General features: G+C 39.1%; 1 protein-coding gene across 2 annotated transcripts in view; it reads left to right on the top strand.

Annotated features, from left to right (window-relative positions):
* Positions 1–18,821, top strand: part of GALC (galactosylceramidase) — a 57,140-nt gene that overhangs the window by 23,815 nt on the left and 14,504 nt on the right. For both annotated transcript variants that reach the window (XM_055538830.1, XM_055538831.1), the window contains exons 7-12: positions 1,174–1,304; positions 8,832–8,987; positions 9,876–10,000; positions 11,426–11,553; positions 17,422–17,511; positions 18,231–18,317. In XM_055538830.1, coding sequence (XP_055394805.1) covers positions 1,174–1,304; positions 8,832–8,987; positions 9,876–10,000; positions 11,426–11,553; positions 17,422–17,511; positions 18,231–18,317 — 717 coding nt within the window. The remainder of the gene's footprint in view (positions 1–1,173; positions 1,305–8,831; positions 8,988–9,875; positions 10,001–11,425; positions 11,554–17,421; positions 17,512–18,230; positions 18,318–18,821) is intronic.

Below are 18,821 nucleotides of genomic sequence, written 5' to 3'. Positions count from 1 at the left end.
TCAGTATGGACCACTCTGTGATTGTCTAGGACACCCTGTTAGTGTTAGCGTGCTGGCGAGTGTGTTTGCCACTGGACAGCGAGGACCCTGTCTTGTGCTTCTTTCAGGGCCCTCTTGGGGCCCAAGCACAAAACAAAGTGCTCTGTGCTCTGTGAATTTATTCCTGTTACAATTTAGCTTGTTGTTTTTAATCTGGTGGGTGGGTAGTCCTACAGACTGATTTTATTGCCTGTGCTGTGTATACCTATGAAAGCGTTGAGGGTAACAATAGAATATTTCTTGTTTCTACTTATAGCATGATGCAGAATTCTAATAATTGTAGTATTTTAAGTAATGGCAGAATATTTAAAGACATTGCAAAATGCTCAAAATAAAATGAAAAGTTTAAGCATTTCATGTGTGTGTGCTCAGTTGTGTCTGACTCTTTACCACCCTCTGGAGCCCACCAGGCAATGTGTATTTAATCTGATCCCAATTTACTGTGTCTCCATAAGAAAACTGGAGAAGGCAATGGCACCCCACTCCAGTACTCTTGCCTGGAAAATCCTATGGACGGAGGAGCCTGGTAGGCTGCAGTCCATGGGGTCGCAAAGAGTCGGACACAACTGAGTGACTTCACTTTCACTTTTCACTTTCATGCATTGGAGAAGGAAATGGCAACCCACTCCACTCCAGTACTCTTGCCTGGAAAATCCCAAGGACGGCGGAGCCTGGTGGGCTGTCGTCTATGGGGTCACACAGAGTCGGACACGACTGAAGCGACTTAGCAGCAGCAGCAGCAGCAGCAGCATAAGAAAATTCCTGTAAGAATTCATATCAGAGTAGTGTTTTTTTATGGATATTACTACTCTGATTTTTTAAAAAAAATTTTCCACCATTGCACCCAAATTTTCTATGGCTAAACATAATTTTAAAGTCAGAGGGAAAATCCTTCTAAAATATTTTTGCCTCTTGGGTTTTTTTTTTTTTTTCTTTTTACATTCCCATGAAGTAGATTATTTTAGTGACAGTGTTTTTTCACCTCTCCACATGGGGCACATTTCTATTGAGAAATAATGTTGACACTCTCATCCTGCTTATTGAATCTGAAGACACTTTAGCTCACTTGGTTGTAAGTCAGCAGCTGAAAACTCATTTTTAACCTTTCCTGTGTTCTGCTTCTCTCTCTGAAAGGTGTTAAGAAGAATGCTGAACCATCAAGGTCTCCAGCACGTGAAAATCATAGCGAGTGATAATCTCTGGGAGCCCATTTCTGCTTCTATGCTGCTTGACCCTGAGCTCTTGAAGGTGATTGATGTAATAGGGTAAGGAATGTTTTACTTTGAGAATGAACAGTTTCTGGTTGGTTGCTCAGTCAACGGCGCCTTTGTTTTTGCCTGCTTTTCCCCTTTTGATTATATTTTCAGAAGCTTGCTTTCTTGTATTTACTTAACTAAAGCATGTATAAATGATACTTCATTCCTTTTTTTCTTTGAAAGGTGTGTATTTTGGGAATCTTTCTATGACAATGTAATAATGTATTGATGACTTTTGAAATATTGTGTCAGTGTTCAGAAATACAAAACATGATTTTATTTAGATTAAGGGGCAGAGTAGTGTTTACATTTTAGAAATTATGAAGGCAGTGTTGTCTCTCCCTCCCGCTAAGTGTTCCTGTCTTGCTCGATTTGGATTCTCATTCAAGGAGCTTATTCTCATGGTGAGACTCTACCATTCCAGAAAGGATTTGTTGTTGTTTAGTCTCTCATTCGGGTTCGACTCTTTGTGACCCCATGGATTGCAGCACACCAGCCTTTCCTGTCCTTCACTATCTCCCAGAGTTTGACTCAATGGACATGAGTTGGAGCAATGATGCCATCCAACCATCTCATCCTCTGTTGTCCCCTTTTCCTCTTGCCTTCAATCTTTCCCAGCATTAGGGTCTTTCCAAATGAGTCAGCTCTTCCTATCAGGTGGCCAAAGTATTGGAGCCTCAGCTTCATCATCAGTTTTTCCAGTGACCACTCAGGACTGATTTCCTTTAGAATGGACTGGTTGGATCTCCTTGCAGTCCAAGGGACTCTCAAGTGCCTTCTCCAACACCACAGTTCAAAAAGGTCTTTGGTGCTCAGCCTTCCTTATGGTCCAACTCTCATATCCATACATGACTACTGGAAAATCCATAACTTAGATTATTTCCTGCCTATTTCTGAAATAGTTAAGAGTTTCAGTTTGTATTGTTTAGTATGGGGACCACTAGCCACAGGTGTTACGAAATGCTTGAAATGTGGTTAGTCTGAACTGAGGAGTGTTATAAGTGTAAAGCACACACACTGGATTTTAAAGATGTGTTAATAATAGAAAACTAAGTTATTAATTATTTTTCATATTGATTACATGTGTTGAATGATAGTATTTTGGGTATGTTGGGTTAAAATATATGATTAAAATTTTGTTTTTTTTTTTTTAAACATAGCTACTAAGATTTAAAGTTACTTTGTATAGCTCACATTGTATTCCTATTGGACCAATCTGGTTTAAACTGTGACAGTATTGTGTTTAACCTCTTAGTGAATTTGTTGTTGGGGCCTTGGCCCAGTTTCCAGCCTGTGAAGCCAGTTGTTGTCAGTGCTTCCATCAGGGTGGGGTCTGCCCCTGTGGAATGAGTGCCTGTTGGTCACCTGTCACCTCCACTGTCTCCACGTTCTGTCTGCTGATCCTGCCCAGTCCCGATGCTGCAAGACTCCTGGGGACTCTCTGCCACCTGGTTTTGATGGGGATATTGTGTGTGGGTTTTAATTTCCATCATGAGATTGGTCTATTTGGTTTCAGGAGGAGTATAGTGTGGAGTTTCAGAAACTGGGCTGCTACCATGATCCACCTTGTCTATAAGTTTTATTTCTCCTGTAATACACATATGTTTTTCTGATAGGACAAACTTTGGTTTACTTTCAGTGATCTTAATCTTGTCATTTAAAGTTTGAAAAATCATGCCATGAAATGATAGAGACGTTTTGCCTAATTATATGCATTTAAAAATTATTCTTAAAGAACTTTTACATTATTTTGTTGAACTGTAGATCTGGGCATCACAAGAGACCTGGATTTTAGTATCAGTTCTAACCCTCTTTTCTCAGATTATTTGATAAATCATTCAGGTTTAAAATGTAACAGTTTCTTTATTTTCTGAATGAGCAATATAATACCTATTTCTATAGTTTTGAAAGAGATGCTTTTTGGGATTTTAAAGATAAGTCATACTCTTTATAGAAAATTTGGAAACTGTAGAAAACTATAGAGTTGGAACTTACTCAAAATCTTAATATCTAGAGATCATTAATAGCATTATAGCATGATATTTTCCAGGGTATTATTTTTTATATTGAGTATTTTTTATTTTTACCAGAGACATACCAGATATATATTTGACTGAGTGATAACTAGATGAGTCTTAAAATTAGCATTTCCTTGAGGTGTCAAAACTGAATATTATGATCATGGAATGAAGTTCTGGGATATAGAATAAGGGCTTCCCAGGTGGTGTTAGTGGTAAAGAACCTGTCTACCAGTGCAGGAGATGTAAAAGATACGTGTTTGATCCCTGGGTCAGGAAGATCCCCAGGAGGACATGGCAACCCACTCCATTATTCTTGCCTGGAAAATCCCATGGACAGAGGAACTGGAAAGGCTATAGTCCACAGGGTCGCAGAGAGTCAGACAAGACTTTGAAGTGACTTAGATCAGATCATCAAAATGTTCAGTTCAGTCGCTCAGTCATGTCGGACTCTTTGCGACCCCATGAATCACAGCACGCCAGGCCTGCTTGTCCATCACCATCTCCCAGAGTTCACTCAAACTCACATCCATCGAGTCAGTGATGGCATCCATCCATCTCATCCTCTGTCGTCCCCTCTTCCTCCCACCCACAATCCCTCCCAGCATCAGAGTCTTTTCCAAGGAGTCAACTCTTCGCATGAGGTGGCCAAAGTACTGGAGTTTCAGCTTTAGCATCATTCCTTCCAAAGAACATCCAGGGCTGATCTCCTTTAGAATGGACTGGTTTGATCTCCTTGCAGTCCAAGGGACTCTCAAGAGTCTTCTCCAACACCACAGTTCAAAAGCATCAGTTCTTCGGTGCTCAGCTTTCATCACAGTCCAACTCTCACATCCATACATGACCACAGGAAAAACCATAGCCTTGACTAGACGGACCTTTGTTGGCAAAGTAATGTCTCTGCTTTTGAATATGCTATCTAGGTTGGTCATAACTTTCCTTCCAAGGAGTAAGCATCTTTTAATTTCATGGCGGCAGTCACCATCTGCAGTGATTTTGGAGCCCCAAAAAATAAAGTCTGACACCGTTTCCACTGTTTCCCCATCTATTTCCCATGAAGTGATGGGACCAGATACCATGATCTTCGTTTTCTGAATGTTGAACTTTAAGCCAACTTTTTCACTCTCCTCTTTCACTTTCATCAAGAGGCTTTTTAGTTCCTCTTCACTTTCTGCCATAAGGGTGGTGTCATCTGCATATCTGAAGTGATTGATATTTCTCCTGGCAATCTTGATTCCAGCTTGTGCTTCTTCCAGCCCAGCGTTTCTCATGATGTACTCTGCATATAAGTTAAATAAGCAGAGTGACAATATACAGCCTTGATGTACTCCTTTTCCTATTTGGAACCAGTCTGTTGTTCCATGTCCAGTTCTAACTGTTGCTTCTTGACCTGCATATAGGTTTCTCAAGAGGCAGGTCAGGTGGTCTGGTATTCCCATCTCTTTCAGAATTTTCCACAGTTTACTGTGATCCACACAGTCAAAGGCTTTGGCATAGTCAATGAAGCAGAAATAGATGTTTTTCTGGAACTCTCTTGCTTTTTCCACGATCCAGCAGATGTTGGCAATTTGATCTCTGGTTCCTCTGCCTTTTCTAAAACCAGCTTGAACAACTGGAAGTTCACCGTTCACGTATTGCTGAAGCCTGGCTTGGAGAATTTTGAGCATTACTTTACCAGCATGTGAGATGAGTACAATTATGTCATAGTTTGAGCATTCTTTGGCATTGCCTTTCTTTGGAATTGGAATGAAAACTGACCTTTCCCAGTCCTGTGGCCACTGCTGAGTTTTCCAAATTTGCTGGCATATTGAGTGCAGCACTTTCACAGCATCATCTTTCAGGATTTGAAATAGCTCCGCTGGAATTCCATCACCTCCACTAGCTTTGTTCGTAGTGATGCTTTCTAAGGCCCACTTGACTTCACATTCCAGGATGTCTGGCTCTAAGTCAGTGATCACACCATCATGATTATCTGGGTCATGAAGCTCTTTTTTGTACAGTTCTTCTGTGTATTCTTGCCACCTCTTCTTAATATCTTCTGCTTCTGTTAGGTCCATACCATTTCTGTCCTTTATTGAGCTCATCTTTGCATGAAATGTTCCCTTGGTATCTCTAATTTTCTTGAAGAGATCTCTGGTCTTTCCCATTCTGTTGTTTTCCTCTATTTCTTTGCATTGATCACTGAGGAAGGCTTTCTTATCTCTTCTTGCTGTTGTTTGGAACTCTGCATTCATATATTATATCTTTCCTTTTCTCCTTTGCTTTTCAGTTCTTTTCTCTTCAGAGCTATTTGTAAGGCCTCCCCAGACAGCCATTTTTCTTTTTTGCATTTCTTTTCCATGGGGATGGTCTTGATCCCTGTCTCCTGTACAATGTCACGAACCTCAGTCCATAGTTCATCAGGCACTCTGTCTATCAGATCTATTCCCTTAAATCTATTTCTCACTTCCACTGTATAATCATAAGGGATTTGATTTATGATTTATGGATCAAAATGTTACAGTTTGTTAAAATTATGTAATTGCAGAGAATAGCAGTCAGATTTTCCAAGTTAGGATTTATAGTTCCAGAACATGAATTGTGAACCCTGTCAGGTGCTAGCTTTCTTTTCGGGTCTCTGTGTGCATTTTTACAGTACTGACGAGCTGCCTGTTTTCACCTGAGGTCAGTGATTCAGGTGGAATCTCATTTTCCTCTGATTCCTTATTTTATATTCTTTATTATATATTCATTTTTCCTTAGGAAACCATGGAACGCCAGATTGATGTGCTTACTTCATCTTTACTAGGATAATTAATTCCCAAGTAGGATTTTTTTTCGTAAAAGATTCATGACCGAAATGGAATTAAATAACTAAACACTAAAGTTTGTTGTTTTTCAGTCGCTCACTCATGCCCAGCTCTTTGTGACCCCATGGACTGCAGCGCGCCAGACTTCCCTGTCTTTCACCATCTCCCGGAGCTTGCTCAAACTCCTATCCATTGAACTGGTGATGCCATCTAACCATCTTATCCTCTGTCATCCCCTTCTCATGCCTTCAATCTTTCCCAGCATCGGAGTCTTTTCCATTAAGTCAGCTTTCACATCAGGTGGCCAGAGTATTGGAGCTTTAGCATCTGTCCTTCCAATGAATATTCAGAACTGATCTCCTTCAGAATGGACTGGTTGGATCTCCTTGCAGTCCAAGGGACTCTCAAGAGTCTTCTTCAACACCACAGTTCAAAAGCATTGATTCTTTGGTGCTCAGCATTTTTATGGTCCAGCTTTCACATCCATACATGACTATAGCTTTGACTATACAGACCTTTGTTGGGAAAGTAATGTCTTTGCTTTTTAATACACGCTCTAGGTTTGTCATAGCTTTTCTTCTAAGGAGCAAGCATCATTGAATTTCATGGCGGCAGTCACCATCTGCAGTGATTTTGGATCCCAAGAAAATAAAGTCTGTTACTGTTTCCGCATCTATTTGCCATGAAGTGATGGGACTGGATGCCATGATCTTTGTTTTCTGAATGTTGAGTTTTAAGCCAACTTTTTCACTCTCCTCTTTCACTTTCATCAAGAGGCTCTTTAGTTCTTCTTCACTTTCTGCCATAAGAGTAGTGTCATCTGCATATCTGAGATTATTGATATTTCTCCTGGCAATCTTGATGCCAGCTTGTGCTTCATCCAGCCAGGCATTTTGCATGATGTACTCTGTATAAGTTAAATAAGCAGGGTGATAATATACAGCCTTGGTTTACTCCTTTCCCAATTTTGAACCAGTCTGTTGTTCCATGTCCTGTTCTAACTGTTGCTTCTTGACCTACATACAGGTTTCTCAGGAGGCAGGGAAGGTGGTCTGGTATTTCCATCTCCTTCAGAATTTTCCAGACTAAAATAGGTCTTCACAATCATTCTTTTAATGTTAAGAATACTACTGTTCCAAACCACAAACATAAGAATTGTGATATGATTCAGTCTCTGTTATTTTGCTTGTATTTTTGTTAAATTTTTTGTCAGTAGTTGTTGTCTTAAGAAGTATACACTCTTCTCCCTAGAGTTCATGTGCTAACTCTTATACTGTTAGCCTCTTTTCTATTTTACATTTGAAATTTCTTAATTGTTTTTATATTCAATAATCAGTCACTTCCACAACCATCATTATGACAATATTTTAGCCTTGGAACACTAAATATACATTTATATTTCAGTTGACTCCTCCCAAATGCTAGAAGAAGGGAGAAGTTCATTGCTCTGGGAAGGGTTTCTCCAACTCTGCACTGTTGATATTTTTCACTGGATAGTTCTTTGCTGTGGGGACATGTTAGGGGCATTGTAGGCTGTTTAGCAGCGTCTCTGGTCTCTGCACACTAGATAACGGTAGCAACTCCTGCTGTGCCTTCTCCACCAGACAGATCACCCAAGTTGAGAACCACCACTGCTCTGGGTTTAATAACTTCTTATTTTTATTCAAAGAAGAGTCCTCTGGGTTTTTGTAGGTTTTGTTTTAGTGTTTTTGTTTTTACTGGGGAATAAATGCCAAGCTGTCTTTCTCTGTATGAGGGGTAGAGCAGGGGAGGAAATACTATTGATACTTTATGAAATAAGCTCATTAGTATTTTTTTAAATTAAATAAGTACTGTATCTCTTTATAACAAATGAACTGGGTCTTCCTTGTGATAACTTCTCTGGTGGTGGCCTGTGCACTTCTGTCATTATTGCCTCACAGCATGTGGGTCCCTGACCAGGAATTGAACCTGCGTCCCTTGCATTGCAAGGTGGATTCTTAACCACTGGGCTGCCAGGGAAGTCTTACTTTTGGTTTTCTTTTTCACTCCTTCCTTTCTACTGTCCAAGCTCATTACATCCCCTGGGAAGTCTGAATCCTGTCTCCACCTCATTCATCTCTTGGAATGTTCTAGGCCTCTTCTGCTGCCTCCATCTGTTGACATCCTTCCCTTCTTGTTATGGTTTCCAGGAAGAGGTCTTTCCCACTGATGATCTCCCTGCTTCTGTGCGTTGTAAGTGCATCTCATCCTCAGGGCGTCCTGAGACCCAGGGGTGGGAAGCAGATGCTTACATACAGCCTGACATCTACCTGGAAGTTGCCCATTGTTTTAAGATAGAAAACCTTGGCAAAGACACGTATGTTTGTTCACTCAATGAAAGTTGTAGTTGCTCAGTTGCGTCTGACTCTGTGACCCCATGGAATAGTCCATGGAATTCTCCAGGCCCGAATACTGGAGTGGGTAGCCATTCCCTTCTTCAGGAGATCTTCCCTCCCCAGGTATTGAGCCCAGCTCTCCCAGATTGCAGGCAGATTCTTTACCGGCTGAGCCATCAGGGAAGCCCACGAATACTGGAGTAGGTAGCCTATCCCTTCTCCAGCGAATCTTCCTGACCCAGGAATTGAAACGGGGTCTCCTGCCTTGCAGGCGGATTCTTTCCCAGCGGAACTACCAGGGAGGGTACTTACTCAGTAAATATACGGAAGTGCCTGTTCTGACTTTTTACATTTCCTCCCTCTCTTTTCTAGAGCTCATTACCCTGGGACACTTACAGTAAAGGATGCTAGGTTGACTAAGAAGAAGCTTTGGTCTTCTGAAGATTTTAGCACTGTAAATGGTGATATGGGTGCAGGCTGCTGGGGTCGCATATTGAATCAGAATTACGTCAATGGCTACATGACTTCGTAAGTTATTAAAACGTTTAAAGGTTTTCATTTTGAAAAATTTCAAAGCATAATAAATAGAAAAAAGTACAATGGACTTCCATAGTCTTACAACCTAAATTCAGTGATTTAAGCATTTGCCTTATTTCGTTCATCCGTCCTATACCTAACACGTGTCAGCTCTAGAAAGAGAAGGCAGGAAGCTGCGAACAGAAATAGAGCTTATTTTGGGGTCTGATATATTGTCTTAGATATGGTTAAGTTATTTCCCTGACTTAGATGCTTTTGTTCCCTTAAAATCAGTTACTACTGAGACCTCTTCTGCAGGGGCAAGCATTGTGGGCAGGCTTAGATCACAAACTGGCTTAGGCCTTAAATGGCTCCTCTTGTGTCAAGAGAGTTATGTGTGGTTCTCTTGCCCTGCCCTGTCTGCCTACACCATCACTTGAGCCCTGGCCGTCGGACTCTTAAGAGTTCTCATTGTAAAACTTTACAGCCGCTGAATCAGGTCATGAAATTATGTCATGAAACTGGGGCATTAAGAAGGCTGACTGTCAAAAAGAAAGCGGTATAGATAAAGTCTTTATCTGTATTTGACTCACGTTTGTGGTACTGGTAGGTTGTGACTCTTTTTCTGGTTATACAGTTGTGCAGTAAAAATTGTGCACCTCATATACATTTGTATTTTTTATTATATGATTCACTATTAAAAATATTGCATCCCTCACTTGATTTTTCAAAATGTGGGTGAACTTAGGCAACTTAAATTTTCTTGTTTTGGGTGGTAATTTTACCATTTGCATATATTTGTGTAAACTTTGCTAAGGTCTTTTATACTATAGGCTTCTAGACATTTACACTTTTATTACAAGCTGCTTGGTATTTCTCTTTTATCAAACAATCTTTTAGCACCATTGCTTGGAACTTGGTGGCCAGTTACTATCAGCAGTTGCCATATGGGCGTTGTGGACTGATGACTGCTCAGGAGCCATGGAGTGGGCACTACGTGGTGGAAGCTCCTATCTGGGTATCAGGTGTGGTTCAGATCCCATCCCTCACTGCCTGCCTTTCTTTCTAAGAGACAAAGCAGAAAGCACTTAGCGGGAGTTATAGAAACACTGTGTGTGTGTGTGTGCACGCATGTGTGTGCACACACACATTGGTTTTAAGTGTATCTCGGTTTTAGCAAGATTTGTCCTAGTGTTTTATAAGACTCTTTCGGGTAACTAAGCTACTCTCTGTATTCCATTCTTGATTATTCTAAGACCAAGCTCTTTTTTCCAGTTGATGTATTTTTCACAGGGATTTATAGTCATGACATTAACCATGTAATCATGACATTATTCTAAACTCAGGTTGTTCTTTAATAAATACGAAAATGCTAAGTTTTGGATTTGTATTAACTCCTTAAATTGGATTTGGTTAACTCCTTAAATGTTGAAATAGTTGGTCCCACATTATTTCAGTGAACTAACGTACTTTTATGATTTTGTCACTGTTTCTTGGGGGGTTAATTTTGTCACTTCCCAAAATGGGACAAGGAGTATCACTCAGTACATTTCTAGGACAAGCTTTGGAGGTGCCCAATAAATAAGTATTGTGAAAATAAACTTGTTTAAAACCATAAAGCTTAGTTTTTGAAATATTTTGTTAACTTTTTGAAAACCATATTCTTTGTAGTTATATTAAGGTGGTTTAAATAGAGATCAACAAAAACTGGGAGGAGATAACTTTATTTACTGTTGGAATAAAGCAGTTTTTCAGTAGTCTTGAACTGACAGAGTGTGGTTTATTTATTTTTTACCAGTCATTCTAAGAATATTCCCTTAATTATACCATTTAACTAGGCTAATTACTCAAAAGTTGAAACATGAGGCTGGCAAATATTTTTTCCAAAATAGAAATTAGCTGTTAGACTCAGTCATACTTGGGAAAGTTTTCCTTTTAAGCGTCTCGGTTCTTTGGTCAATCTAATAATTGACAAAAGACAGATCACCAGGAAAAAAACACATTTTAATTTTGTACATAAAAATATGGGGCTCAAGTTTGCAGTCAGGCAATTGAGGCTTTTTAATGCCATCCTGAGCAAAGGAATGAGATAGGGACCTGGAGCTTTACAGGGGAAGAAGACCATTCATCGGAAGAGAAGAACAGATATTTGCTGTGCCATGAAGATAAGTCTTTCAGATAAAAAGTTATTGTTGGTAATAGCTCTCTTTCTGGGCTGGGTCTCCTATCTAGATTCTTTCAGGCAGTTGAAGGAGAGAGAAATTTTTTCTTTAGTCTTCTGGGTCTTGATTGCCAGCAGTTCAAAATAATACGCATGTTAAAGTGGCACATTTTGGGGTGGCATACTCTGTTCTCTTTCAGCCTCAAGTAAGTAGAAAGCTTTTTATTTCTGGAAGAATCCTATTATCACCACTTTAATGTTATTTGGGTCTTTCTCTGCTTTTCTATAGCTCATACTACTCAGTTTACTCAACCAGGTTGGTATTACCTGAAGACAGTTGGCCATTTAGAGAAAGGAGGAAGCTACGTAGCTCTGACGGATGGCTTAGGTAACCTCACTGTCATCGTTGAAACTATGGTAATTCTTTGTTGTTTTTATTGGATTAATTCACTTTGTTAGTATTCGGGGAAAAAAGCATAAAATGTAACTGAACACCTTAAAGAAAAAAAAGGAGCTTTTCTTTTCCATGTAGGATCCCAGGACTGGGATGACCAGTCTGTGGCTTGACCTGGTCACTCTCTGGGCTGAGGGTCCACCTGTGCAAACCTTCTCTTCCTTTCAGATTCATCCCAGGCGTGAAGGACCCAACTTTATGCCTTTTTTCCCCATTCTACACAGTTACGTGGAAATCTTTCTTGCAGCTTTGGTTTTAAAGAAATTCTGCCAGTTCTTCAAGTAGCTGAAGGGAAAGGGCATGAGAAATACTGATATTCTGCTTCTCTCCCAAAGATATTGTTGCCTTCACCTGGGAACTGGGAGTGAGGGAGCCCCATGTTCTTGGCTGTACCTACTTGGCCTGGAGTTTCTGTCAGTCCAGCCTGAGAGAGTCAGGGAGGGATGGCTTGTGGTTTAAATGCCATATACTCTTGATGCTCATACCGAGTTTTAGTAGATTTTCTTGAATACTTCTGTATTTGTAGTGTGCCCTTAGGATCATTTCCAGACTGTAGCATTATTAATATTTAAATAATTTTCACTAGTTTCATTGGGAGTATATTTATGGAGCTCCTCACACTGACATTCTAGAAGCAGATCTCTCCTTTACTCATTAGATATGGTTTCCTTCAGTTCTTTGAACATTTTTAAATACCTGATATTTTAATGTGTTTTGTCTAAGGAGTATAATATCTAATAGGTAATGGCTAGGCTTTCTCAGACATTGTTTCTGTCAACTGCTTTTATATCCATATATGGGCCATTCTTTCCTGTTTCTTTGCAAATATCATATATCATTTGTTGTATCATATATCATATATATATCATTTGTTGAAAGCTAGACACGTTACATAAAATAACCTGGACACTCTGGACATCAGATTCTTTCTCCTCTCTAGCATTTGTTGTTGCTTTTTGTCATGGTTGTTGCTGTTTATTTGCTTTGTGACTTTCCTGAACAGATTCTGTAGTTTGCAAGCTTTATCATGTATGGCCACTGAAATCTCTGCTCAGTTTTCTTAGTGGTCAGATCATGATGGTACAGCTTTCCTCATGTTTGGAACTAGCAAGTGTCCCAGCCTTTGCTGACAGGCTCTGTATATGTAATGGGGGCATGCTTCAATGCCCAGGTGGGCGGTTTACAGCTCTGCCTTAGCTCTTACTTCCTGTTTGAGCCAAGCTCCCAGGGAGGCTTGAATTTCCCAGTAAAGCCATCTGGGGCTATAGTTTTCTTTGTGGAAAAGTTTTTTAACTATAATTTCAACTTCCTTTACAGATAAAGGGATATTCAGTTTGTCCATATCTTCTTCAGTGAGCTTTGGGTTTTTGTGTCTTCAAGGAAATTTGTCCATTTCATTTAAGTTGTTAAATTTCTCAGCACAAAGTTACTGCTATTATTCCCCGCTGTTCTCTTAATATATATATATGTATATATGTATATATATACATATGTATATATATACACTTTGTATTGATGTCACCTCTCTTAATGTTCATAATTGCAGTTTGTATTTTTTTTCTTCTTATCCTGGTTTCATGATTAGTCTGGCTATAAGTTTATTCAATTCTGTTAATCTTCTCAAAGAATCAGCTTTTGATTTCTCAATTATACAGTCTTGTTTTTCTGGTTTTGTTTGATTTATCGTTTCATCTCTATTATTTTCTTTCCTCTGCTTACTTTGTTTTTTTAAATTAAATTAAAAGTTTTATTGAAATATAATTGATTGACAATATTGTCTTAGTTTCAGGCACCCAGCATAATGATTCAATACTTTATAGGTTATGCTGCCTTTAAAATTATTACAATATAATGTCTGTATTTCTCTGTGCTTTACAGTGTACCCTTGTTGATTATCTGTTTTATACCTAGTAGTTTCTATCTCTGAATCCCATACCCTGTGCTTATTTTGGTTTTAATTTGCTCTTCTTTTGCTAGTATCTTAAGCTAAAGTTTCTGTTTTAGTGGCATCCCACAAATCCTGCTGTGCTGTGTTTTTATTTTTGTAAGTTCAAAATTCTTTCTAATTTCCCCTTTTATTTTTTTCTTTGAGACATAGATTATTTAGAAATTTGTTATTTAATTTGTAAATATTTGCAGATTTTTTTCAGACATTTTTGTTATTCATTTCTGACTTAATTCTGTTGTGGTCAGAGAATAGACTTTGTGGGACTTGAATCTTTTTGAATTTATGAAGACTTCTCTTATAGCTAAGAATGTGGTGTACTTTGGTAAATGTTCCTTGTACAGTTGAAAAGAATATGTATTCTGCACTTATGAATGAAGTGACCTATAGATGTTAATCCAGGCAAATTGTTTGATAGTTTTGTTCAAATCACCTGTATCGTTGTTTATATTCTGGCTAGTTGTGTGTCAGTTATTGAGAGGAGGTATTAAAATCTCTGGCCCAGAACCTTATATTGTTAAGTCCTCTGTGATTGTTAAATCCCATAAAGTAGGAACGATGTCACAAACTTCCTTTGATCCACACCATGGTAATGATGGCTTCCCAGGTGGCTCAGACGGTAAAGCGTCTGCCTGCAATTTGGGAGACCTGGGTTCAATCCCTGGGTTGGAAAGATCCCCTGGAGAAGGAAATGGCAACCTACTCCAGTATTCTTGCCTGGAAAATCCCATGGACAGAGGAGCTTGGTAGTTTATGGTCCATGGAGTCGCAAAGAGTCGAACATGACTGAGTGACTTCACTTTCCTTTTTTCCTTTACTTTATGGTAATGATTATTTTGAAAAAGTGATGTTGACAATGAGATTTGTTGTATATATTTAGCTGACTGCAGTTGTGCATTTGAAGGTTATACTTGGGTGAGATGCCTTCTTGGTGAAAACATCCCAAGCATTTCCTTTTTTTGGATGTATATCACTTAGAAAACAGAGCATAAGTTTAATCTTATGTGTGTGCCATCAGATGACTCTGGAATTCAAAGTCTGACTCAGTCAAAATGCCATTAAGTTTTATTTTGAGTAGGTATATACAATGTTGTTGTTGGTCAGTTGCTCAGTCGTGTCCGACTCTTTGTGATCCTGTGGACTGCAGCACGCCAGGCTTCCCTGTCCTTCACCATCTGCTGGAGCTTGCTCAAACTCATGTCCATCAAGTCAGTGATGCCATCAACCATCTCGTCCTCTGTTGTCCCCTTCTCCTCCTGCCTTCAGTCTTTCTCAGCGTCAGGGTCTTTTCTAATGAGTTGGCTATTTGCATCAGGTAGCTAAAGTTTGGAGCTTCAGCTTTAGCATCAGTCCTTCCAGTGAATATTCAGGACTGATTTCCTTTATGATGGACTGGTTGGATTTTCTGTGGTCCAAGGGACTCTCAAGAGTCTTCTCCAACATTACAGTTCAAAAGCATCAATTCTTCGGTGCTCAGCCTTCGTTATGGTCCAACTCTCACACCCATACATGACTACTGGAAAAACCATAGCTTTGACTAGACGGACCTTTGTCGGCAAAGTAATGTTTGCTTTTAATATGCTGTCTAGATTGGTCATAGCTTTTCTTGCAAGGAGCAAGTGTCTTTTAATTTCATGGCTGCAGTCACCATTGGCAGTGATTTTTGGAGCCCCCCAAAATAGTCTGTTACTGTTTATATTGTTTCCCCATCTATTTGCCATGAAGTGATGGGACCAGATGTCATGATCTTAGTTTCTGAACATTGAGTTTTAAACAAACTTTTTCACTCTCCTCTTTCACTTTCATCAAGAGGCTCTTTAGTTCTTCTTTGCTTTCTGCCATAAGGGTGGTGTCATCTGCATATCTGAGGTTATTGATATTTCTCCTGGCAATCTTGATTCCAGCTTGTGCTTCATCCAGCCCAGCATTTCTCAAGATGTACTCTGCATATAAGTTAAATAAGCACAGTGACAATATACAGCCTTGACATACACCTTTCCCAATTTTGAACCAGTCTGTTGTCCCATGTCTGATTCTGTTGCTTCTTGACCTGCCTACAGATTTTTCAGGAGGCAGGTAATGTGGTCTGGTATTCCCATCTCTCGATGAATTTCCCACAGTTTGTTGTGGTTCACATAGTCAAAGGCTTTAGTGTAGTCAATGAAGCAGAAGTAGATGTTTTTCTGGAATTCTCTTGCTTTTTTGATGATAAAATGGATGTTGGCAATTTGATCTCAGATTTTTCTTCTTTTCTAAATCCAGCTTGAATATCTGGAAGTTCACGGTTCATGTACTGTTGAAGCCTGGCTTGGAGAATTTTGAGCATTACTTTGCTAGTGTGTGAAATGAGTGCAATTGTGTGGTAGTTTGAATACTCTTTGGCAATACCTTTCTTTGGTATTGGAATGAAAACTGACCTTTTCCAGCCCTGTGGCCACTGCTGAGTTTTCCAAATTTGCTGGCATATTGAGTGCAGCACTTTCACAGCATCAGTTTTAGTATTTGAAATAGCTCAGCTAGAATTCTATCACCTCCACTAGCTTTGTTCATAGTGATGCTTCCTAAGGCCCACTTGATTTCTCACTCTAAGATGTCTGGCTCTAGGTGAGTGATCACACCATCATGATTATCTGGGTCATGAAGATCTTTTTTGTACAGTTCTTCTGTGTATTCTTGCCACCTTTTCTTAGTATCTTCTGTTTCTGTTAGGTCCATACCATTTCTGTCCTTTATCGAGCCCATCTTTGCATGAAATGTTCCTTTGGTGTCTCTAATTTTCTTGAAGAGATCTCTAGTCTTTCCCATTCTGTTGTTTTCCTCTATTTCTTTGCATTGATCGCTGAGGAAGGCTTTCTTATCTCTTCTTGCTATTCTTTGGAACTCTGCATTCAGATGGCGATACCCTTCCTCTTCCCTTTGCCTATAGCTTCTCTTTTCTCAGCTATTTGTAGGCCTCCTCAGACAACCATTTTGCCTTTTTGTTTTCTTTTTCTTGGGGGTGGTTTTGATCACCACCTCCTGTGTAGTGTTATGAACCTCAGTCCATAGTTCTTCAGGCACTCTGTCTATCAAATCTAATCTTTTGATCTATTGTCACTTCTGCTGTATAATCTTAAGGAATTTGATTTAGGTCATACCTGAATGGTCCAATGGTTTACCCTAGTTTCTTCAATTTAAGTCTGAATTTTGCAATAAGCAGTTCATGATCTGAGCCATAGTCAGCTCCTGGTCTTGTTTTTGCTGACTGTATAGAACTTCTTCATCTTCAGCTACAAGTAATATAATCAGTCTGATTTCGGTGTTGACCATCTGGTGATGTCCATGTGTAGCGTCTTCTCTTGTGTTGTTGGAAGAGGGTGTTTGCCATGACCCGTGCATTCTCTTTGCAAAACTCTGTTAGCCTTTGCCCTGCTTCATTCTGTACTCCAAGGCCAAATTTGCCTGTTACTCTAGTATCTCTTAATTTCCTACTTTTGTATTCCAGTCCCCTATGATGAAAAGGACATCTTTTTTTGGTGTTAGTTCTGGAAGGTCTGGTAGGTCTTCATAGAACCATTCAATTTCAGCTTCTTCAACATTAGTGGTTGGGGTTTAGACTTGGATTACTGTGGTATTGAATGGTTTGCCTTGGAAATGAACAGACATTTCACATTGTGGATGTGACTGGTGACAGAAGAAAAGTCTGATGTTGTAAAGAGCAATATTGCATAGGCACACACAACAGACATTCAACAAAGGTTTTGTTAGAAATAGTCTTTAAAAATTTAAAATACACTCTTTGTCAATAGTGTGTGACTTCTGTTAATCTAGGTGCAGTAAATGACTTTTTCTTTAAAATGTCCTATGTCTCATCTGAATAACTTACATGATTTTTTTTTCTCCTTAGAGTTATAAACATTCCAAGTGTATACGACCACTTCTTCCCTATTTCAATGTGTCACATCAGTTTGCAACGTTTGATCTTAAGGGTTCTTTTGTAAGTAAATAAGTGGAACTTTTATTTTGGTTTTGATTTGAGAATTTGTATATTTTATCATGAACTAGGAGTTTTTAAGTGAAATATTATCAGCTATTAAGAGTTTTCATATGCATTGTTAAATGACTTGTTGTCTTCTCTTTGCTGACTGGCTTTAGTCAGGAAGTACAGAAGCCACGAGGAGGTAATGCTCTTTGTGCTTGTGAAGAATCCTAACAAAAGTCACTTACAAGAAGGTTGTTCTTTTTGGTAGAGCATCATTTGTGTAGTTGAGGAAGCTTTCCAGCACTGCTCTTTACAACATTCGATATAAAAAGACACAAAATTGTTGTTATTTCTACCTATTGTTAGATTTGAATACAGAAATATATACAGTGCACTTTCTAGTAATTGTGTAAGCATTGTTTTTTAATGCCAGAAAATTCTTAAAAAGCTTTTTATATAGGTATAATAATAATGAGTATTTTTGAAGCAAAGATACAAATCTTTTTTAACATTTGCCAAAAATCTGCAGTGTTTGTAGGAAATAAAGTATTTGCTTGAATAATGTCTTCCTACTTTTGAAATGATTGTTACTTAAGGTTTGAGGTGGGTCTTTTGGTAGGTAGAAATAGAATGCACCTTGTCCTTAGTTCATTCTTGCTGGTACAGGTTTTAGAAGTCCTCCAAGAGAAGATGGTGAATCACTCAACAGTGCTTTCTTTGTGTTTCCTCTTCAGAGTCAAATACCAGAGCTACAGGTGTGGTATACCAAACTCGGAAAACCATCGGAGAGATTTCTCTTCAAACAACTGGATTCTCTATGGGTAGTTTTAAATAAATTCCTATAGTTTGAGCATTGCAGTAGGGAACAGAAATTTGATTAATGAATTAGTTTTTAGTTTCATAATTGATTTATGGCTGAAGCATAATAGAGATAAAGTTGCCCCCCATTTTTTAAAATAGAAGTCCTCTTCAAGGAAGTATGTTTTGGTAGATGGGTTTGCTCTTGGTATTTAGTTTGTCTTGGTGAATGGTACCATCACTTGGTTGCCCACGTCAGAAATTCGAGTCTCATTTGAGACCGTCATTCCCACCCATTCTTTGAATACCCTCAGTGACCAAGTACAGACCGTGTCACCCACATAGTTCTCCTGCCCAGGCCTCATTCTCCACTCCCACTGCTCCTGCTTATTCAGGTCCTCATAGATCTCTCGTGGATTTCAGAAACTCTCTCTTGCTCGTTTAAGTCTCTCTGTCAAACATCGCATTGCCCCTAGAGCTGGTTTTTGTCTGTCCTTTGCTCAGATGCCTTAATGATTTTGTCAGTT

Source organism: Bubalus kerabau, chromosome 10, assembly GCF_029407905.1.
Source record: "Bubalus kerabau isolate K-KA32 ecotype Philippines breed swamp buffalo chromosome 10, PCC_UOA_SB_1v2, whole genome shotgun sequence".
Taxonomy (NCBI): domain Eukaryota; kingdom Metazoa; phylum Chordata; class Mammalia; order Artiodactyla; family Bovidae; genus Bubalus; species Bubalus kerabau.
The sequence above is the reverse complement of the archived record's forward strand: the minus strand, read 5'-3'. Positions and strand labels throughout refer to the sequence as shown.